Source organism: Panthera leo, chromosome A2, assembly GCF_018350215.1.
Source record: "Panthera leo isolate Ple1 chromosome A2, P.leo_Ple1_pat1.1, whole genome shotgun sequence".
Classification (NCBI taxonomy): domain Eukaryota; kingdom Metazoa; phylum Chordata; class Mammalia; order Carnivora; family Felidae; genus Panthera; species Panthera leo.
This window is the reverse complement of record NC_056680.1, coordinates 12,122,730-12,146,609: the sequence shown is the minus strand read 5'-3', so window position 1 is coordinate 12,146,609 and position 23,880 is coordinate 12,122,730. Positions and strand designations below refer to the sequence as shown.

General features: G+C 45.5%; 1 protein-coding gene across 1 annotated transcript; it reads left to right on the top strand.

Annotated features, from left to right (window-relative positions):
- The first annotated feature begins 69 nt into the window (after positions 1–69).
- CALR3 (calreticulin 3) lies at positions 70–23,677 on the top strand. The gene is made up of 9 exons (XM_042928804.1): positions 70–292; positions 565–666; positions 3,627–3,830; positions 10,246–10,340; positions 13,585–13,773; positions 17,828–17,935; positions 18,030–18,161; positions 19,137–19,229; positions 23,453–23,677. Exons 1-9 carry the CDS (start codon positions 202–204, stop codon positions 23,594–23,596), a joined length of 1,158 nt encoding a protein of 385 aa, XP_042784738.1. The 5' UTR covers positions 70–201; the 3' UTR covers positions 23,597–23,677.
- Positions 23,678–23,880: the final 203 nt, after the last annotated feature.

Below are 23,880 nucleotides of genomic sequence, written 5' to 3'. Positions count from 1 at the left end.
TGGGGCCTCACGTCATAATCGCGGCGCGTCGGGAGGGTAGTAGTGCCTGGGCGGGCCCGGCGTGCACTGCGCGGTAGAGGCCAATGGTGCCTCAGATCACAATCGCGAGGCGTGACGGGAGTTGTAGTCTTGGGACGGTCTGGCACTTCGCCGAGACCGCTGGGAGCAAAGGGGCGTTACAAGAAGAGCAGCGCGCACTCTATGGCTGTGGCTCCCGTTCCGCTGTGGGCGGTCTGCGTGCTGCGGGTGGCGCTGGCCACCGTCTACTTCCAAGAGGAATTTCTAGACGGAGGTGAAAAGGCGATGTCCATGGTGGTGGGAAAGTAGGGGCGAAAGCTCCTCCATCCTTGGCTGCCCAGCGGATAGCCAGAGTCGCCATTGGCACCAGCCCATCGCCGCGGGGTCGGTGGTGGCGAAGCTTTGAAGCCTCGAGCCCCCGCCCCCCCCCCCCCCCCCCCCGCGCGCGCGCGCGCGCGCACACACACACACACACACACACACACACACACCTCCATGATTCAAATGAACAGTCTCAGCTCTAACCGGTCTTGTTTCCCCCCACAGAGCGCTGGAGGAACCGCTGGGTGCAGTCCACCAATGACTCCCAATTTGGGCATTTTAGACTCTCGTCGGGGAAATTTTATGGTCATAAGGAGAAGGACAAAGGTTAGTGTAGGAATGGTGAGAAAATGGAGCTAAATGTCAAACACACACGCCTCACCTCCATAGCAACCTTCCGAGGTAGGTGTGGCACACCCATAACACCTCTTACAGCCGTTTCACGGGTGGGGAAGCTAAGGCTTGGATAGGGCCTGGCATTACTTTTTCTCTTTCCTTTCTTTACTTGCCCAAGGTCGCTCCATTGTATACGCACTAGTGGCAGGAGTTTGGAGACTCCAGGTCTTTGACCTGCAAAAGGAAAATGATTAGGGGATACTTCTCATGTTTATTTCCACTTTAAGAAGGAGAAAAAAATCGACCTAAAAGTTACATGCTGTCAGGTGTACAGATCGTACGGGTATAGAAAGATGAGTGTTTACATTTGTACACTCTGGATCAGATAGGGAAGGTTTTCAGAGCCCCCGCCCCCTTGCACTGCCCATTCCCCAAGTCAGTAGCCTCCTAGTGCCAAGGGTAACTTCTGTCTTCTTCTCATTTCTGATGTTCAAACGTGGACAAACTACACACTTGTTTTTTGCACGGCTGGTGAGATAAGAATGGCTTTTACATATTTTAATTGTTGGGGAAAAATCAAAAGGGGAATGGTATTTTATAATGTATAAAAATTACATAAAATTTAGTGAAACATATGAAATGTCAATATCCATAAGTAAAGTTTTAATGGAACACAGCCATGATCATTCATTGACTTAGGTTCTTCGGCCTTTTGCATGCTGTAAAGGCAGTAAGTTGGCACACAGACTGTATGACCCGCGAAGTCTAAAATACTTGATCTCTGGCTTGGCAGAAAAGATTGTCCAACCTCTGGTTCGGATGAAAAGTTTTCCTCTTTTCACCAGCCTTCCACTCCACCTCTACCTTGACTCCGCTCCTCCGGTGTTGTCCTGTCGGCAGCTTCTGGTTTTCTTTTCTTTTCTTTCTTTTTTTTTTTTTTTTTAATTTTTTAACGTTTATTATTGAGAGACAGAGCATCAGCATGGGAGGGGCAGAGAGAGGAGGAGACACAGAATCTGAAGGAGGCTTCAGGCTCTGAGCTGTTAGCACAGAGCCTGATGCGGGGCTCAAACTCACAAACCCAGCGAGGTCATGACCTGAGCCGAAGTCAGACGCTTAACCAACTGAGCCACCCAGGCGCCCCAGCTTCTGGTTTTCTATTGCATATGCATTGTGTTTTAAGTTACACGTGGACCGAAAGAGTTGGTCACGATTCAGCCCATAGGACAAAAATGGAGTGAAATTAACAGGTTGTTTCATCAAGCTTGTCCAAGGATAGGGGTCTCCATTTGGGTTTTTCCGCACCACATTTTTTCCTCCTCCAATCTGGCATCCTGAGATGCTGTGTTTCGTTCACTCCAGCACACATCTAGTGAGAGCACATGGGCAAGGCACTGGGGATACCCATTAGTTTGGCCCCTTTCATTGTGATCTCCAAGGACCATCACACAGAAGCCATAGATGGAAAGATGAATAGAATTCAGTCAGACAGAAATGGGAAGAGGTGAGAGACGATGGGGGTGGCCGAGGAGGGTGGAGAGACGGAGAGGTGGTGAATCTTGGCCTTAGGAATTGCCTGGGTGGTAAAGGGGTAAAGGAGGGGAGATCCTTTGAATTCTTTGAGAAAGGGAAGGGTGGGGGCGGGGAGAGAATGGAGGAGAAAGAAAGAGACGAGTGTGGTATGGGCAGTCAGTCGTGAGTTCAGGCTTGGACGTATCGACAGAAAATGTCAAGTGCATTTATGATGGATCTCTGCATAGGCAGGTTTGGGGCAGGAATGTGGAGCAGGGAAGACTAGATGATAATAAGACTGGCTCTGTTTTCAATAGTGTAAGATAAGGATTTGGTACAGAGCCTAGTGGCTACTGAAAAGGTGGGGGCGGGTTCGTCTTGAACACCTAAACTTCTAAAATACGAGGTGATTCATGTGACAAAAGGGTGGTATCTCTATAAAAAAAAAAAAAAAAAAAAGATGGCAACTGTGGGCCAGCTCATCCAGGGCAGGGAAGCACTTTTTTACAGGTCAGCACTCTGTTCTCCATCCACGGTCGTGTGTCCTAAGCAACTCTTTTTTTTTTTTTTTTTTTTTTAATTTTTTTAAAATTTTTTGTTTTTGAACATTTATTTTTGAGACAGAGAGAGACACAGCATGAACAGGGAGGGTCAGAGAGAGAGGGAGACACAGAATCCGAAACAGGCTCCAGGCTCTGAGCTGTCAGCACAGAGCCCGACGCGGGGCTCGAACTCACGGACCGTGAGATCATGACCTGAGCCGAAGTGGGACGCTCAACCGACTGAGCCACCCAGGCGCCCCTTTAATTTTTTTTTTAACGTGTATTTATTTTTGAGACAGAGAGAGACAGAGCATGAACGGGGGAGGGTCAGAGAGAGAGGGAGACACAGAATTTGAAACAGGCTCCAGGCTCTGAGCTGTCAGCACAGAGCCCGACGCGGGGCTCGAACTCACAGACTGTGAGATCGTGACCTGAGCTGAAGTTGGACACTTAACCGACTGAGCCACCCAGGCGCCCCCAAAGCAACTCTTTTAAGACAGGAATGAAAGAAAAGACGTAGGATGCTCTGGTTTTTAACGAAGTTGCCGCACAAGCTTTATTGTGTATTCCCACCCCTTGGAGGATGAATGGAAGCAAAATTAACTCCTTATCCCCTTAGACTGCACATTTGTCATCTACAGCTGAAATGTTTCAATTTAAGACACAACAGTGGTACACTGAGCACAGAGAAACAATGGGGTGTGGAAATAGAAGGTTTCTGGCAGCAGAGAGACTTAGTGGTATGGCCATCCCATATTATTGTGAAGGTGTGTGTGAGGCCCTGGGCTGATGTGAGTGGTTATTCCTGGGGGCAGGGGGAAGGGTGACCATTTAATTCCCTGCAGCACCGAGCGCACGTGTCATTCCTCATCCTTCACGAGTCCTTTTTGTTTAAAGGTCTGCAAACCACGCAAAATGGCCGATTCTATGCCATCTCGGCACGTTTCAAACCGTTTAGCAACAAAGGGAAGACGCTGGTCGTTCAGTACACAGTGAAACACGAGCAAAAGATGGACTGTGGAGGGGGCTACGTTAAGATCTTCCCTGCAGATGTGGATCAGAAGAACCTGAATGGAAAATCTCAGTACTATATTATGTTTGGTGAGTTCAGATAGCACAAAACAACCATTTCTGATGACTTTGAACCCTTCCTTCCACTTGATAGAATTCCTCAGAGCAAGACTGGGCTTCAGTAGTAGTGTTGAGTATATCCAACCAAAGGTTTTTAGTACCGTGGAACCTAATTAACATTATAAAAAGGCAACTGTACCATTCTATTGTACTTTTTTTTTTTATTTTTTAATGTTTATTTATTTTGAGACAGAGAGAGACAGAGCATGAGCAGGGAAGGGGCAGAGAGAGAGGGAGACACAGAATCTGAAGCAGGCTCCAGGCTCCGAGCTGTCAGCACAGAGCCCGACACGGGGCTCGAACCCACGAACCGTGAGATCATGACCTGAGCCGAAGTCGGACGCTTAACCGACTGAGCCACCCAGGCACCCCTCTATTGTACTTTTGAGAGAGTTATTTATGCGATAGTAATGTAGTCCCAAGTATTTGAAATGCATCAGGAGTCAGCAGACTTTGGCCACGGGCCACGTCAGCCGACGGACTGTGTTTGTTACGCCCCATGAGCTGAGAATGGGTTTTAATGTTTTTAATGATTAAAAAAATTAAAAGAAGGCTAATATTTTTGACACATGAAAATGGTAGGAAAGCCAAAAACATTTCCTCCTAGCCCTTGCTGACCCCTGGAACACATTAAATATCTCCTGATACCAGGAGTAATTGATTAAAATTTGTGCTAGAATCGGCATGGGAGACCATTGGGCCACAGGAACTGGACATAACTGAAGCGTGTGGGTTCAAAAAGTTTTCAGGATAAAGAGGATTCTGGGAAAATGGAATAGGACGCACCAGGAATCCATCTCCCCACCTGGACAAAAATCAACAGAATATGATGTAACTATTTTGGAACTCTGAAGTCTGTGGAAGGATTGCTTCTTCCAGGGGAAGAATGGGAAGGTTAATTTGGGGCAATTTCAGCTCTTAGCACAGGAGACCTACCCATCCCCCATTTCAAGCCACACGGCAGACAGCTGTGCATGTGCTCCTGGAGCAGCCTATACGTAGCTTGCCACAGCCGGGGTGGGCAAAAAGGACCCTGTCCTCCCAGTATCAGGGATCTGAACTCTGATCGCTGCTTCCGATCACAGAAGTGCAAACAAATGAACAGCGGAGTTTTGTGTGTTATTGAAGTTAAACTGGTGTAAATTCTAATTAGAGCACTATAACTTCAAGGTGTTAAATGTAACCCCCATGGTTCCTCCACAAAGGAAGTAGCTATAGAATATACACAAAAGGAAGTTAAAAAGGAATTTAAACATTTCCCTACAAAAACTCAAAACGAAAGAAGGGGCGCCTGGGTGGCTCAGTCGGTTAAGCATCCAACTTCAGCTCAGGTCATGATCTTATGGTTTGTGAGTTCGAGCCCCGCATCGGGCTCTGTGCTGAAAGCTCAGAGCCCAGAGCCTGCTTCAGATTCTGTGTCTCCCCCTCTCTCTGATCCTCCCCCACTCATGCTCTTTCTCTCAAAAAAAACAAAAAAAAAACAAAAAAAAAAAACATTAAAAAAGTTTTTTTCAAAGAGGTTTAAAGTGAAAGGGTGGGAAAAGGTATTCCAGGCAAATAGCACCCAAAAGAGAGCAGAGGTGGCCATACTAATATCAGGCAAAATAGACTTTGAATAAAAGGTTACAAGAGACACAGAACATTATATATTAATAAAAAGGTCTAGAAGATGTAATAACTATAAACATTTACACGCCCAATGAACTTCAAAATATATGAAACAAAAACTGGTAGAATTGAAGGGAGAAATAGGCATAATAAAGAGTACAGCAGAGATAAATGAAATCATGAATAGAAAGACAACAGAGGAAATTAATGAAACCCAAAGTTGTTTCTCCAAAAAGGTCAACAAAACTGACAAAACCTTTACCTAGATGGACAAAGAAAGAAGACTCAAATTACTAAAATCAGAAATGGGATGTTACTACCAATTCTGCAGAAATAAAAGGAATTATATGAGAGAGTGCTAAGAACAATTATACACCCAAAAATTTGGATAACCTTGGTAAAATGGACAAATTCCTAGAATCACAAAATCTGCCAAGACTCAATCATGAAAAAATAGAAAATCTGAAGAGACTTATAAATAGTAAGGAGCTTGAAGCAGTAAACCAAAATCTCCCAATAAAGCAAAATCTTGAATCTGATGAACCTCTCACCAATTCTACCAAACATTTAAAGAAGGACTAACACCAATCCTTCTCAAACTTTTCAAAAAAACATTGAAGAGGTGGGAACATGTACTTCCTAGCTCATTCTATGAGGCTAGCATTATTCTGATACCAAAGCCAGACACTAAAAGAAAAGAAACCTACAGACCAATATTCTTATTAACATTGATGCAAAAATTCTCAACAAAATACTAGCAAACAGAAGTCAGCAGCATATTAAAAGGATTATACACCATGACCAAGTGGCATTTCTTCCTTGTCTGCAAGGGTGATTTGAAATATGAAAATCAGTCAATAGTATATGCCGCATCAACAGAATGAAAGAAAAAAAGAAACACATGATCATCACAATTGATGCAGAAAAAGCATTCGACAAAATTCAATACCCTTTCACGATAAAACAGTTGACGAACTAGAAATAGCAGGAAACTACTTCAACATAATAAAAGCCATATATGAAAAACCCACAGCAAACATACCTAGTGGTGAAAGACAAAGCTTTTCCTGTAAGATCAGGAATAAGGCAAGCATGCCCACTTTCACCACTTTTTTTTTAAGTTTGTTAATTTTGAGAGGAAGAGGGGGAGAGAGAGTGCCCAAGTGCAAGCAGGGGAGGGGCAGAGAGAGAAGGAGAGAGAATTCCAAGCAGGGGTTCGAACTCACAAATCATGAAATCATGACCTGAGCCGAAATCAAGAGTTGGATGCTCAACCAACTGAGCCACCCAGGTGCCCCCACTTTCACCACTTCTTTTCAACATACTACTGGAAGTTCTAGCCAGAGCAAACAAGCAAGAAAAATAAATAAAAGCCATCCAAATTGGAAAGAAAGAAGTAAAATGATCTGTTTGCAGATGATTTGATCTTATATGGAGAAAATCATAGAGATCGCACAAAAAAACTATTAGAATTAGTGAATGAATTCAGCAAAGTAGCAGGATACAAAGTCAACACACAAAAACCAGTTATGTTCCTATGTGTGAACAATGAACAATCTGAAAGGGAAGTTACAAAAATAATTCCATTTACAATAGCATCCAAAAGAGTAAAATACTTAGGAATTAAGCAAGGAGGTGAAAAATTCATACAATGATAACTACAAAATATTGCTGAAAGAAATTAAAGAAGATGTAAATAAATGGAAAGACATTCCATGTTCATGGAATGGAAGACTTAATAGTGTTAAAATGTTAACACTAGGGGCGCCTGGGTGGCTCGGTCGGTTAAGCCGCCGACTTCGGCTCAGGTCATGATCTCGCGGTCCGTGAGTTCAAGCCCCCCGTTGGGCTCTGTGCTGACAGCTCAGAGCCTGGAGCCTGTTTCGGATTCTGTGTCTCCCTCTCTCTGACCCTCCCCCGTTCATGCTCTGTCTCTCTCTGTCTCAAAAATAAATAAACGTTAAAAAAAAAAAAATGTTAACACTAGCCAAAGCGTTCTACAGATTCTAAAAACAATATACAGATTCAATCCAATTCCTATTAAAATTCCAATGACTTTTTTTTTTGGCAGAAATGGAAAAACCCATTCTAACATTCATGTGGAATCTCAAGGGACCCTGAATAGCCAAAACAATCTCAAAAAAGAAGAACAAGACTAGAGGGCTCAAGTGTCCATCTGCAAATGAATGGATATACAAATGTGGTATCCATATAATGGACCATCATTCAGCTTTATAAAGGAGGGAAATTTTGATACAGGCTACAACATGGAAGAACCTTGAGGACATTATTCTAAGTGAAATAAGCCAGTCACAAAAAGACAAATACTATCCAATTCCACTTACTTTATTTTAGGTCCTTGGAGTAGTCAAAATTATAGAGCCAGAAGATAGAATGGTGGTTGCCAGGGGCTGAGACAGGGGAGAATGGGGAGTTAGTGTTTAATAAATATAGAGTTCCAGTTTTGTAAGATGAAGAGTCATGGGGATGGGCAGTGGGGATGGTTGCTCAACACGGCAAATGTATTTAATACCCCTGAAGGTACACTTAAAAATGACCCAGACAGTAAATCTTATGTATATTTTACCACAGTTAAAAAATAAGTGAAAAAAATCTTTAAAAAAAATTTTTTTTAATGTTTATTTTTGAGAGAGTGAGAGAGAGAGAGAGACAGAAGGCAAGTGGGGGAGGGGCAGAGAGAGAGGGAGACACAGAATCTGAAGCAGGCTCCAGGCCCTGAGTTGTCAGCACAGAGCCCGACGCGGGGCTCAAACCCACGAACCGTGAGATCATGACCTGAGCCAAAGTTGGACGCTTAAGCGGTTGACTGAGCCACCCAGGCACCCCCCAAAAATATTGGAAATGTAATTTCAAAATATCTGTCTGTAATTCAAGTTTAGGGAATCCTTTTTTAAAGTTCTTTTCTCTCGTGACATGGATGTATTGCAGAAGTTTTCTCTGTCCTGGTTTTCCAGTGCTTATCTTTGAATTTATTGTTATCAGCATCAGCCTTCAGACACCTGTTACACTGTTCTCATGTTTGTATGTACAGCTGGTCACAGTGTTCTAGAAGTAGAGAGAATAGATATTATATTATTTATTGAATCTGGATATAATCCTGCCCTGTCTTGGAGGGCAAGGTGACTTCTCTAAGGCTACCACATTACATATATGCAAACTTTCCACCAATTGCATAGTCCCTGACCCCTGCTGTCTTCTCCACCATGACTCCAATTTACTGTTGCATTTAAAATCTGGAACAAAGAACAAACATCTTTATTTTGGTTAAAAAGGAAATTAAAATGTCTTCGTTTAGGTTATTTTTATTTTCTTAAAACAGGATGCCAGCGATACAAATGCAGTCTTAAATTATGTTTAAAACCCTAGGAAACAGGTAACACAGCTTCCATTTTGCAAATAAAGAAACTGAGGCTCACGAAGATTAAACTTACTTGCCCCAAATCGGGTCAGCCTGGCTTTAGAGCCTATCTGTCTACTCCCATTTCTTCATAAAAATCCATTACATGCATAAATATTTTATGATCGCTCTTAATGGAAAATGTCCAGATTTCCCAGGCATGCCCGGGCATGTTCTGAAGCCTAATTTAATATTTAAAGCATGTAGGTGCTTAGAAATCAGAAAATTCTGACCAACTTTGAAGGGAAAATTTCATATTTTAATCCTGAGGTGGTAGACTTTCATACAGATAGTTCACATACCATAGCTTTTGTTTTAAAAATTGAACTGGAATGTTTTCCAGTGATTTAAAAAAAAAAAAGGAAATTACATAAACATTGTCCTCTGAGAACTCAGCTGGGAGGTAGACATACTGTTCTTTGTGGGTCCCTCAGGATGCTACTTCTAAGTTCAATGTCATATCCACTCTGGCAAATTGATGATATCCTTTAATTATGTGCAGCCTGGATCTCTCTTATTCTGGAGATTCATCACTGCAAGTTGTAGAAAAAAAAAAAAATTGCCGTCATCTGCTTGTGTTTACATAGGGTTTGCCTCACAGAATCCCCAGGGGCGGGTGCAGCCCTGGGTCAATGGATGTGGTGGAATTTGATTCGAGACAGAAAGACACCCAGAGGGTCTAGTACATTCCGGAGGCTTAAGCTCAGTAAAGCAGCAGCAGGGTAATTCCAAACATCCTCAGAAGGTTGGACAAATTTTCCAGATACCTCCTGCAAACCTTGTTTAGTACGTTCAGAAAGTCTTAGTCTGAATGTGTGCCTGCGTGTTGTGCATAATGATAATAACAAATATTGAGCATTGCCATATTAAATGCTTTACATACCTGAGCCCATTTAATTGGCAAAGTAGCCTTGGAAGTCAGGATTAACATCCCCATTTTAGAGAGCAGGACACGGGGGCGTGGGTAGCTGCGTCGCTGCAAATATGTCTTAGCACGGTGAAAGCTGAGATCAGAGCCAGCTAGTCCCTCACCTGGCACAGGCCACCTCTTAGAGCTTCAGACCAAGGACCCAAGTCTCAGGCAGCGTGCCAAGGATGCTTCCCAGACTGTTAAATCTTTTTCTTACTCACATGCTGCCTTACACTTGACTCCAAAGTAATTGCAGTGAACCGAGAAGTCCCCTGAACCAAGAAGGGTGCCGCTGTCCATTTCAGTATCTCTATGACAACGTCCGATTGTTCCTGCACCTATAGACTTCTGGTGCCTCGTATATTATTTCACAATGATTGGGGGTCTCCTGGGGTGATGCATCATAGAAAGAAATTGAGAGCAGCTAATATTTTTTTTTTTTTTTGTAGGGCCCGATATTTGTGGATTTGATTTCAAGAAAGTTCATGTTATTTTACACTTCAAGAATCAGTATCACTCAAACAAGAAATCGATCAGGTGTAAGGTAAGTGCTTCTGTATTCAAATCTGTGATTGTGTTAACTCTTTTTTTCTTTTTAATGTTTATTTATTTTGAGAGAGAGTGAGAGAGAGAGAGAGAGAGAGAAGGGAAGGGGCAGAGAGGGAGGGAAAGAGAGAGAATCCAAAGCAGGATCCACACTGTCAGCAGAGCCCAACTCGGAGCTTGAACTTACGAACTGTGAGATCATACCCTGAGCTGAAATCAAGAGTCGGATGATTAACTGACTGAGCCACCCAGCCACCTGTGTTAACTCTTAATGACAGCATAAATTTAGAGAAAATCCTTTTGATCTTAAAATATTTATGGGGCGCCTGGGTGGCTCGGTCGGTTAAGTGTCTGACTTCGGCTCAGGTCATGATCTCACTGCCCGTGAGTTCGAGCCCCGCGTCGGGCTCTGTGCTGACCGCTCAGAACCTGGAGCCTGTTTCAGATTCTGTGTCTCCTTCTCTCTCTGCCCCTCCCCTGTTCATGCTCTGTCTCTCTCTGTCTCAAAAATAAATAAATGTTGAAAAAAAAAATTAAAATATTTAACTGAGCCAGGTATGGATCTTAGCAAACACACCCCCCATGCCCTAGGTTTCCAGTTTAGCAGTGTTATTAGAGATACTTGCCTACCCCTTTGGCTTGTTTTCTGACGTTTGTACCCATCAGGAGGGCATACTCACTTTTCACTGTGAGCTGTGACATCGTATTATAATCTGCCTTGTAAGGGTTACAATAGAATAGTCACATTTCAGCGGTGTCCGTCCTCACTATGGAATAAAATATTCAGGCTGGGACGCAAAAACATCCTGAAGAAATTAATCTTCAACATACCAAAACATTTACAAATGGGAATGTTTCTAAAATGGAAGCATACTTTCTTACTTTTTACCACGGATCCTGTGAAAACAACACTGATGCCTTCATAACTCCACGGCCCAGCCTAGGGCTTCTCCAAAGAGGCAGCTTGCATCACGTCCCTGGCTCCGGGCCCGCGGAAGGGAAGTACACTCCCCGAAGCAACCCCTCTATTTGAATGTAGCCACCAGGAAGCAGGGACCTGACTCCTGGGGCATCCCCAGTGCCCAGAGCTTCAACATGGGGGGCCTCCACAAGTCTGGGCAAATCTGGGCAGGAGGCCGGGGTGCATCTGGAGAGCACAGTGACTGCACAGAGGGGAAGTGTCCATAATCGCCACTATTTATTCAGTCCTGACCCAAGCAGGGGTGTGTTCGGTCTCTTCACAAAGCCCCAGTGAGTCTCCCGTTGGCAGCCTCGTTGCTCTCTTGGGGTCCCACCCGCCGACCTTGTGGCTGCAAAGGATCATCAGGTCCTCTTTAAATGGAGAGGCCTGACATCACTCCTGTGGGGGTGAGGGAGAGCTCGAAGGCCAACTGAGTGCACAGGTTTTACAACTGATTCCCGAGGAATTGTTCAGTTGCACATTGGATGTGGGGGAGAGCCTAGGGATGACACTACAGAGGCCATGAAGTCTGGCCTGGACTGTGCTGGGGAGGTCAGAGCATGACAAGCTCAGGACAGCAAGCCTATGGGGCCCCGAGTGGCAGCCGCAGATTGATGATGCCCTCAGACATGTGCTATTTCTGCACCTGCTAGAAAAAGAAAAGATGCTTCTGTTGAAGGAGCACTGACTCACAGCAGGTTGTTGGTGGTCCCAGTGAGGAGAAGCTACGTCCAGTGGGGTTGGATTCATTCTGTGATGCTGTGAAAGAAAGGCTGAGAATCTTCCCTGCAGGCAGTGGTCAGCCCTCAGGGGTTTTCAAGGAGAGGGGCAGATCTGCCTGTTAGAGAAATACCTCAGATGTTCTGGGGGGCGGGGGCTGGAGGGACAGGGTGATCGATAGGCAGGGAGAAGGGTGAGACTGTGAGGCCAAGGCTTCAATGGGATACAGAACATGGGACCGTTTTTGACAGGGGTGGGACCCAGAGGACTTTGTGATGTTTGGAATTCGGCTACTGGGTATGTGGTCGATGAATCTCAGCAGCATTGCTGTTAATCAGGGGAAACAAAGACCAGTGGGGGGCCAGGCCACACTCGAGAGATGTGTTTGGAACCATTGGTTGTGGACTCCTGGCAGACATCCAGGTAGAGGTGTCCAGAAAGTTGTTGGAAACTCCGCTCTGTAGCTCAGGCCAATGGTTAGGATTAAAGATCCTGGTTTGGATCCATTGCATATGTGTGGGAGTGGATGTTATCCCTCGGGATGGCCAATGAACCCAAAGTCTAAATTAGGAAAGGTGAGTGGAGACAAAGACGGACAGAGATCAGGGAGGGAGCATTGGGAGAAGCTGTACTCAGCTGTCACAGCGAGCTACAGAGGTCGAGAGGAACACGGAGCAGACAGAGCCATCGGCCGTGGTGTGGACAGCAGCCTATGCCCCTCAGAGCAGAGCAGAGGGGTACTGAAGAAGCTATTACTTTTGGCTCTTAGCAGAGGGGGAATCCTCCTGATGGAGCCTTTAAGATGCTGAGACAGTGGTTCCCAAACCTGAGCCCTGAGCAGCATCAGCATCTTTGGAAGGTCTGTGCAGGAGACTGGAGGGTCCATTCAGGTGCTGATACAGCAGGTCAGGCTGACCCGGCGACAGACATTTCTAGGGCATGCCCCGTGACAATGACCAGGCAGCCCCACTGCTGACAGGCAGGCACATCTTGGGCAGCCCCGACCTCCCCAGACACCTGCCCATCCACCTCCCATCTGTCATTTATTGAATGCTTGCCCAATGGTTCCCTTGTGTCTGGTCTGGGGCTTTTAACTGTGACCAAGAGAGACACTAGGCCTGCCCTTGCTAGACAACTCAGAGCATTAGAAAGGTCCCCGCTGTGTTGAAAAAATAGACTGGGCTTCATTTGGTATCTTTCAGAATACAGAACAGGAAATCGTTTTCCGCATAACTTTTCATAAACCGAACAGAGCAGTGGTGTTTGGGTTACACCAAGACCCTGTCATAACCACCTGTGGGATTCTAGGTGGGAAGCATTGTCTACACATAAGGGAACCAGCCACTCAAGAGAAGTCAGCTGGTAGCGCGGAAGTTTTCTACAAGGGAGCGATTTCTTCTGTGGGCCACGTTTTGTAGTCAAGTCAACCCCTGTCCCTAGAAACACTCTTCTTGCTGTTTACAGGAAAGCTTTGACCAACAGCGACTTAAATCACATACGTAGTCCTGCCCTGAAATGTCAAAGTTCTCATCGTTATCCTTTCTCCCCTTAAAACGTGCAGGTTGATGGATTTACACACCTCTATGCTCTGGTTTTAAGACCGGACCTCACTTACGAAGTGAAAATTGACGGTCAATCAATTGAATCCGGCGACATCGAGTATGACTGGAACTTAACGTCACTTAAGAAGATGGAGAAGTCCTCCGCAGAGTCCAAGGATTGGGACCAGGCGAAAGATGACAAATCCCAGGTGTGCATTTTCCACGAACATCTCCACAGAGTGTGCCAGTGGAGTTTGTAAGCACGCAGGTCCTGTGTGATTGCTGCATGGCTGGTAATCATGATGCCCACATGGTCACAACCAAAGTGCCCTCCCTGGAGCATTTGCCACTGAAACCGGCCACATAGCTTCACGCTTCCAGGGATCGTGAAAGGGTCTTACAATATTTGTGTTTTTTTTTTTAATTTTTTTTTCAACGTTTTTTATTTATTTTTGGGACAGAGAGAGACAGAGCATGAACGGGGGAGGGGCAGAGAGAGAGGGAGACACAGAATCGGAAACAGGCTCCAGGCTCCGAGCCATCAGCCCAGAGCCTGACGCGGGGCTCGAACTCACGGACCGCGAGATCGTGACCTGGCTGAAGTCGGACGCTTAACCGACTGCGCCACCCAGGCGCCCCTGGTCTTACAATATTTGTGATGAAAGTGAGCAAGTTTTTTTTTTTTAACCCATGTGGTTTTTTTTAAGGATATTGCATCAGCAATCTTTATAAAAGTGATTTTTTTTCTTATTTTGCTATTCCGAATTTGAACATGAAGTATTTTTTGAGCATCGCACTTGTGACTGACAACCAAGAATCAGTTAACGTAATGGGTCTGCGTGAGTTTTCCTAGGGTTGCTTAACAAAGGACCGCAAAGTGGGTGGCTTAAAAATGACAGAAGTGTAGGGGGGTGGGGGGAGCCAGGGTGGCTCAGTGGGTTGAACATCCGACCTCAGTCCAGGTCACGATCTCACGGTTCGTGACTTCAAGCCCCACATTGGGCTCGCTGCTGTCAGCACAGAGCCTGCTTCTGATCCTCTGTCCCCCTCTCTCTGCCTCTCTCCCACTTGTGCTCTCAAAAATAAATAAAACGTTAAAGATCATGACAGAGGGGCGCCTGGGTGGCTCAGTTGGTTAAGTGTCCGACTTTGGCTCAGGTCATGATCTCATGGTTCTTGAGTTCGAGCCCCCACATTGGGCTCTGTGCTGATAGCTCAGAGCCTGGAGCCCGCTTCGGATTCTGTGCCTCCTTCTCTCTCTCTGCCCCACCCCTACTCGCTCACGCTCTCTCTCTCTCTCTCCAAAATAAATTAACATTAAAAAAAAAAGGACAAATGTATTCTCTCATGGGTCTTGAGGGCAGAAGGCAGAAATCCAGGATATCAGTAGGGTAACACTCCCTCTGAAGGATCTTGAGGACAATCCTTCCTTGTTTCTTCCAGCTTCCATTGGTTCCAGGAGTTCCTTGGCTGGTAGACCTCAATCTCTGCCCTGCCACCTCCCGCCCCCACACGGCCTCTTCTTCTTGTGTCTCTCCTATCTCTTATAAAGATGTTTGTCATTGGACTTAAGGCCCACCTGGATAATCCAGAAAGATGTGCCTCAAGATCCTTACCTTAATTACTTCTTCAAAGATCCTTTGTTCAATATAAGCTTGCATTCCCAGATTCCGAGATTTTGGACATGGACAAACCCTTACCCGGAGCTACCACTCAGCCCACTACAAGCTACCTTCTGTTTTGTTTTGTTTTGTGTTTAGTTTACATTTATTTATTGTCGCAGTGTTTTGTTTTGAGCATCAAACACTACTCCAAACCCATGAACCATTTGCCTTAAGACGGTTGTCTTTGCTGTACGGCAATTAATGTCTGTGTTTACGATTAATTTCTGGCAACTTAAACCTGCTCAGTGGCATTGCTGTCTGATAATCAAGTATGTCATCATAGACAATGTAATCATTAAAGCAAAAGAGCAAAGTTTCTCCCTCCCTTACTGAACTACCTTAAAAACAGACCAAAAAAGTAGTTTTCACCTGGAAAGAGCACTTATTTAAACAAGGTACAGAGGGGCCCTTGGGTGGCTCAGTCGGTTAAGCGTCCGACTTTGGCTCAGGTTGTGATCTCACAGTCCGTGAGTTCGAGCCCCGCGTCGGGCTCTGTGCTGACAACTCAGGGCCTGGGGCCTGCTTCAGATTCTGTGTCTCCCTCTCTCTCTGTCCCTCCCCCACTTGTCCTCTGTCTCTCTCTCTCTCTCTCTCTCTGTCTCTAAAAAATAAATAAACAGTAAAATTAAAAAACAAGCAAACAGAAAAACAAGGCACAGAATGGCGAAGAAACTGACCTTGCAGCCCTCTGGCTATGCAGGAGAGGACACAGGTCTTAGGATGAAAGTCCTGGCTGCCTCTGAGCTACAACGATGTGGGCTAGCAGTGTTGTGTGCCTTAGGGCTGAGCGTACTTGAGGTGGGTCCCTGGTGGGGCCTAATCATACGCTCAGAAGCTGGCCTCCAAACTGGCTGTGTTTTGTCCATTTGTTCAGTTCTGTGTGAACTCCTAAGCAAATTAGTTCATTATGGCATTATGATTTGACAGCCTGCAATTATAAGGAGCTGGCTACTTGGATTGCATTGTAACCATTTCCTGGTCCCAGCACAAGAGTGGCTCATCTGTTGCCAGTTGAGGTGGGAGCAAAAAAGCCGACCGGGAGCCACCAAATCCTACGTGTCAGTCATTAAGAAATATTGCATATCATGAAAAAGCCCGTCTTTTTTCGTTTGTTTGTTACTTTTGAGAAAGAGTGCGTGTGAGCAGGGGAGGGGCAGAGAGAGAGGGAGAGAGAGGATCCCAAGTGGTCTCCATGATGTCAGCACAGAGCCCAACTCGGGGCTCAAACCCACGAACCATGAAATCACGATCTGAGCTGAGATCAAGAGTCAGACGCTCAACCAACTAAGCCACCCAGATGCCCCTGTTTTTATATGTTTATCTGAATATTAATCCATAGCACCTTTTATTCATCCATTTATGTTTTTATAAAGTCTTTTTTAGTGTTTATTTTTGAAAGAGAGAGACAGAGAGTGAGCAGGAGAGGGGCAGAGAGAAAGAGAGACACAGAATCTGGAATGGTCTCCAGGCTCTGAGCTGTCGCAGGGCTCGAACTCACGAACTGTGAGATCGTGACCTGAGCCAAAGTCGGACGCTTAACCCACTGAGCTACCCAGGCGCCCCATTCTCATCCATTTATTTATTCAACAAATATTTGTTCAACACCTCCTGAGCCACGTACAGACATAGAGACTCAGATATATGTGTATATATATGAGTGCATGTCTACATGTGTATATGTGTATACAAGTGTGCATGTGTGTTAATGTGTATATGTATATGTGTGTCCACATCTATTATACACACGGATTATACATGTGTGTGCATGTATTATATGCATGCATATGTGCATGTATGTGTATGCATATATTTATATGTGTATACTGTGACTGTTAATATACATATGTATATATTTTATATAATATATGTGTAAAGTCTAAATAACATAACTGCTTTTCTCCTGCTACCCAGCAATCCCCAGGTAAATCCTGGAACATTTCTTGGTTGTCCAGCCTCTCTCTCTGGAACATTCCATGCACGAGTGTGATGTAAAAGGACAGACCACCTAACCAGCAGTGACTGTGTGGCCCCTTCCCCCCAACATCACTTTTGTCCCAACATTTTTTTTTAAATTTTTTTTTTTAATTTATTTTTGAGACAGAGAGAAACAGAGCATGAATGGGGGAGGGCCAGAGAGAGAGGGAGACACAGAATCCGAAGCAGGCTCCAGGCTCTAAGCTGTCAGCACAGAGCCCAACGCGGGGCTCGAACTCACAGACAGTGAGATCATGACCTGAGCCGAAGTCGGACGCTCAACTGACTGAGCCACCCAGGCGCCCCTGTCCCAACATTTTTTAACTTTAGCCACTATGTTGAGTTTTCCAGACTGTTGTTCCTCACCAGTTTGGGAAGGGCGGTGTGATCATGCCAAGGCTTAGGGAGAAAATCCGGGCAGCATGGGGCCTTGACATCCTCGGTGGGACTGAGAACCCTGAGCACTTGGCCCTTTGATCACCAAATTGATGGGCAAATTATGATTTGACAGCCTGCAATGGGCCCACGCATAATGGGCCCATGGGCCTGCTGCTGCCTCCGGGTAGCTAAGAATTTCTTTCCTCACATCTGAGATTTGATTGTTTTTTTCCTTATACATGGTAAGGACTGGGAGAAGCATTTTCTGGATGCCAGTGCCAGTAAGCCAAGCGACTGGAACAGCGAACTGGACAGGGACTGGCAGGCGCCGATGCTGCAGAAGCCTCCGTACCAGGTGGGTGGTGTCTTTTCCTGCGATGCCCCAGGATGGCCCTCCCCCGCCTCTGCCTGCGTCCCTCCGGACCCGCACTTAGGTTCTGTTGTTGCAGGATGGCCTGAAACCAGAGGGTATAGACAAAGACGTTTGGCTCCATCAGAAGCTGAAAAACACCCATTATTTGACGGAGTACGACCTCTCAGAATTTGAGAACATTGGTGCCATTGGACTGGAGCTTTGGCAGGTTACTTGGTTTTAAATTTGCTATCACGCGGGGGCGCCTAGGTGGCTCAGGAAGTTGAGCGTCCAACTCTTGATTTCAGCTCAGGTCATTATCCCAAGGTCGTGGGATAGAGCCATGCGTCGGGCTCAGCCCCCGAGCATGGAGCCTATTTGGGATTCTCTCTCTCTCTCTCTCTCTCTCTCTCTCTCTCTCTCTCCCCCCCCACTTCTGCCCCTCCCCCGCTGAAAGAAAGAAAGAAAGAAAGAATAAATAAATAAATAAATTTGCTGCAGTTTGATAACTCTGAGCTTCAGCCTAAACTCCTGCATTCGCATAGCTGGTATTCCTTGAGTTCCTACTGTGTACCTGGTATTCCTTGAGCTCCTACTGTGTACCTGGTACCCATACCTGGACTCAAGACGTAATTCAGCCATGAACAAAACAGACATCCTTTCTGACCTCCTTTTTTTTTTTTTTTTTTTTTTTTTTTTTGCATTTCCCGTCTGCCTCGCTGCCCCCTGGGGATTTGTCACTCCTCAGCCTGGAGTTGACCTGTGGGGCCCATCAGCTTTAGGACAAGACTGCAGATTCTGATGCTAGCAGAGTGTCCAGGGTGGAGCCTGAGATCCTGCCTCCCCAGCAAGCTCCCAGGTGGTGCTGACGCTGCGGGCTGACTTTGCACAGTCAAGTTCTCGGGCAGTGGTGGGCGAACATCACAAGCGCTCGAGTCCCTTGAGTGCTCTTCAGTCTCCACGCCCAGGCAGCACCCCAGACTGGTTAAGTCAGCATCCCTGGGGGGGGGACACCAGGCATCAGGAGTTTCTAAGTTTGAGAACCAGTGCCTCGGAGGGAAGGGATGCTTCAGAAATGGGTTTAGGCACGTGCTACTGTTGAGATCCAATCACCCTTAGGGTCCTGAGCCACATACAATTGCTTCTTGGTACAAAGTTGTTGTATTCGTCACATCAATAAGGATGGCCTTATTTTCATCCACAGGTGAGATCAGGAACCATCTTCGATAACTTCCTGATCACAGACGATGAAGAGTATGCTGAGAATTTTGGCAAAGCCACTTGGGGGGAAACTAAGGTATGACACACAATGAACTTTTTGGTCATCATTCATTTATGTCTGTACTTGAGTCTAACATATAGGAAAGGGCTTGATGGATTTTTATTAGTAAACATCCCACCCAGATCAAGGTACAGAATGTTACCAGGGTTCTGGGAACCTCCTCATACCCCCTCCCTGCCGGTAGCTGCCCCCAAAAGGAACCACTATCCCATTGTCGTACATTTGACCTCCTTTTGAAATTCATGTAAGTGGAGCCATCCAATAGTTACTCATTCAGGCAGTGCTGTGAGGTTCATATTATCGAATACAGCAGCAGCTCATTCTTACTGTGTGACTATTCCAGAAGGTATATATCCGTTCTCTGTTGATACAGCTTTGGATTGCTTCCAGCTTGTGGCCTCACGAATAAAGCTGTTCCCGTCATTCCCGTGTGTGTCTTTCAGTGGACACATGCCCAGGACAGGACAGCCTGGGTCACAAGGTCCCACACAGCCCAACAGTTTTCAGTGTGTCATCCTCTTTTCTGTTTCCTTTTGCAGAGGTTGAGAGTTATGGTTTATGCCGCATCTTTGGCCACGCTTGGTATCATTGTCAGTTGTTGACAAGTCAAATTTACTGAAGCATAATATGCACACTGTAAGATTTATCCTTTTTTGGTGTGGAAGTCTATGACTTTTGATAAACGCATACAGTTGTGAAACCACCAACAAAGATCCAGATGTAGGGGGGCCTGGGTGGCTCAGTCGGTTAAGCGTTTGACCTCGGCTCATGTCACGATCTCATGGTCTGTGAGTTCGAGCCCCGCGTCGGGCTCTGTGCTGACAGCTCCGAGCCTAGAGCCTGTTTCCGAGTCTGTGTCTCCCTCTCTCTCTGCCCCTCCCCCGCTCACGCTCTGTCTCTCTCTCTCTCAAAAAATAAATAAACATTAAAAAAATTTTTTTAAATGGGATGAACTGGGGGCGCCTGGGTGGCTCAGTCAGTTAAGCGTCCGACTTCAGCTCAGGTCATGATATAATGGTTTGAGGGTTCAAGCCCTGCATCAGGTTCTGTGCTGACAGCTCAGAGCCTGGAGCCTGCTTCAAATTCTGTGTCTCCCTCTCTCTCTGCCCCTCCCCTACTCATGCTCTTTCTCTCAAAAATAAACATTAAAAAAGTTAAAAAAAAAAAAAAAAAAGAACCAGATGTAGAACAGGATCATCATCCCCAAAGGTCTCCTTGGGCCCTTTGGAGCCAAACCCTCTCCCACTTCAGGCCTCCACTGACCTGGTATCTGCCCGTACAGCCTCAACTTTTCGAAGTGTCATGTAAATGGAGTAAGCTAGCATGTGGTCTTTTTGAGCCTGCTCCTCAAGCATAATGTGTCTGAGATTGAGCCATGTTTGGGGTATTAGTCAGTAATTGGTTTCTTCTTATTGCCGGGTAGTTTTATTTTTTTTTTAATTTTTATTATTTTTGTAATCTTTATTTATTTTTGAGAGACAGAGACAGAGCATGAGTGGAGGAGGGGCAGAGAGAAAGGGAGACACAGAATCCGAAGCAGGCTCCAGGCTCTGAGCTGTCAGCATAGAGCTTGAGGCGGGGCTCGCACCCACAAACTGTGAGATCATGATCTGAGCCGAAGTCAGACGCTTAACCGACTGAGCCACCCAGGCACCCCAGTAGTTTTATTTTTTTTTTTAATTTTTAAGTTTATTTATTTATTTTGAGAGAGAAAGGAAGTGGGGGAGGGGCAGAGAGAGGGGGCAAGAGAGAATCCCAAGCAGGCTCCACACTGTCAGCGCAGAGCCCAACGCGGGGCGCTAATTCATGAACTGTGAGTTCATGACCGGAACCGAGATCAAGAGTCAGATGCTTAACCAACTGAGCCCCCACCAGGCACCCCATTGGTAGTTTTATCTGTTCACCAGTTGACAGACAATTGGGTGTTTCCGGTTTTTGACATATGATCAAAGCTGTTATGAATATTTACTTAACAGTTTTTTCTGTGTGGATGCGGGCCTTCAGTTCTCTGGCGTAAATAGCCGGGAATAGGTGGGTCCTACAAGAGGGGTTTAACCCCAGAAGAACCTGCCAGGCTGTTCCTAGGGGGCTGTGCTGTCTCGCATCCTCACCCAGCACGGGGATTGTGGGCTTCTCTAGGCGTGTAGGGGTATTTCCAGTTTCAGTTTTCTTACCCTGGTAACAAATGAAGGTTGGCCCTGTTTTATGGCTTTCGTGGCCCTTTGGATATCCTTTTTTGTGAACCGCTTGCCTTTGATTTATTGCTTCAGTTGAAGTGTAGTTGGCGTACAATATTATATTGGTTGCAGGTGTACAACATAGTGATTCAAAATTTATGTACGTTAAGAAATGTTCACCATAAGTCTAGCTACCACCTGTCACCTTACAAAGTTATTACAGTATTATTGACTATATCGTCTATGCCGCACATGACATCCCCATGACTTATTTATATTTTATAACTGGAAGTTTGTACTTTTTGACCCCCTTCACTCATTTTGTGCACCCTCTTTCATTCCCCACCCCTCACCGTGTCTGATAAGCACCAACCTGTTCTCTGTATCTATGAGCTTGGTTTTTTTTTTTTTTTATTATTATTATTATTCCACATATAGGTGAGATCATATGGTATTTGTCTTTCTTCATCTTACTTATTTCACTTAGCATAATGCCTTCAATGTCCATCTGTGTTGCTGCAGATGGCAAGATTTCATTCTCTTTTATGGCTAAGTAATATTCCACTGTGTGTGTGCATGTGTGTGTGTGTGTGTGTGTGTGTGTGTGTGTCACATTTTGTTTATCCATTCATTGGTTGGTGGGCAGTTGGGTTGCTCTTAGTCTTGGCTATTGTAGATAATGCTGGAATAAACATGGGGGTGCAGATATCCTTTTGAGACAGTGTTTTCGTTTTCTTCAGAGAAATACCCAGAAGTGGAATTACTGGATTATATGGCATTACTGTTTTTAATTTGGGGGGAACCATCATACTGTTTTCTGTAGTGATTGCCCCAATTTACATTCCCACCAATAGTGTATGAGGGATCCCTTTTCTCCACATCCTTGGCCAGCGCTTTTTATCTAGTGGTTTTTTGGTTTTTTTTTAATATATATAATAGCCATTCTAACAGGTGTGAGGTGATATCTCATTGTGGTTTTAATTTGTATTTTCCTGATAAGTGATAATGAGCATTTTTTTATGTTGGCCTGTTGGTCTGTGGGCCATCTGGATGTCTTCTTTGGGAAATGTCTATTCAGATCCTCTGCCTGTTTTTTCCATCAGATTTTTTTTTTTGCTATTAAGTTGCATAAGTTCTTTATATAATTTGGATATGAACCTCTCATTAGACATGATTTGCAAATATTTCCTCCCATTGAACAGGTTGCCTTTTCATTTTGTTGACGGTGAGGGAGCCATTTCTTCTTGAATCTGATTTCTCCTGTAAAGCTTTACTAAAACTCTTTTTCAGTAATGACTACGGGAACCTTCTTTATGTTGTCTGCACTGCTAACCCTTGTGTTGATCACATGAGCTTGGATTTTTTTCACCTAGGCTCAGAGGACTCCTTTCACTACCCGTTCACTGCTTAGCTGATTGAAGGACAGGGGCCCAGGTACTCTGGGAAGAGAAGGAATCGGATGGGTGTATTTGTGTCCTGTGGCCACTGTAACAGATTACCACAAATTGGCTGGCTTAACACAACACAGATTCATCATCTCACAGGTCTGGATGCCCGAAGTCCAAAATCACTATCAGTGGACTGAAATCAAGGCCTCAGCAGGGCTGAGCAGGCTGAGCAGCCCTCCAAGGGCTCTGCGGGAGCATCCTTCCTTCGCCTCTTGCAGCCTCCGGTGGCCCCTAGTGTCCCTTGGTTTGTGGCCATGTGGCTCTGTTTCTGCCTCTGTCTTCACGTGGTCTTCTGTGTATGTGTCAAATCTCTCCCTGTCTCCTATGAGGACATTAGTGATGGATTTTAGCGTCCATTTGATGACCCAGGATAATCTTCCTATCTCAACATGCTTAACTTAATCATATTTGCAAAGACCCTTTTCCCATAGAAGGTCCCATTTACAGGATCCGGGATTAAGGCCTGGCATCCTTGGGGGCTCTTCTAAGCTGCCCCCAGGCGGTGTGGAGGCTTGTAGAAGGCAAGGGCAGGCTGAAGGTGGATCCCCAGTCCCCTCCCTGGAAACACAACCCCCAGCGGCTAATGTCTCATGTGTCTGTTTCTTTCTCCAAGGGCCCAGAAAGGGAGATGGATGCCATACAGGCCAAGGAGGAAGTGAAGAAGGCCCGGGAGGAAGAGGAGGAGGAGCTGCTGATGGGCAAGTTTGGTGGGCACGACAAAGGTTTCCAGAGATTTCACAGGAGGGACGAATTCTAGTCATTCCCACCCCAGATAAAGATGATGGGTAAAACCTTGCTTCTACTTTAATCTACATTTAAAAGTGCAAACATCAACATATGTGGTAATCTGTCCAATTTTCTTTGAAAATGTTCCTATGCTTCTCAGTGGGGTCGGCCTGGTTTTCCCCGGGGCCCCCTCCCCGCTGCGCACAGAGATTTCTCTCCACAAATCTGAGTGCTAGAAGCTACAGGCCAGTGACAGTCTGGCCCAAATCACGATGCTCTTCTCTTAGCCCCCAAAATGTTTTATAAATAAAAGTT

Coding starts and splice junctions, on each gene's coding strand:
- CALR3 (XM_042928804.1), top strand. CDS start 202: ATGGCTGTGGCTCCCGTTCCGCTGTGGGCGGTCTGCGTGCTGCGGGTG. Junction 667..3,626: donor TCATAAGGAGAAGGACAAAG/GTTAGTGTAGGA, acceptor TTTTGTTTAAAG/GTCTGCAAACCACGCAAAAT. Junction 17,936..18,029: donor TGCAGAAGCCTCCGTACCAG/GTGGGTGGTGTC, acceptor CTGTTGTTGCAG/GATGGCCTGAAACCAGAGGG.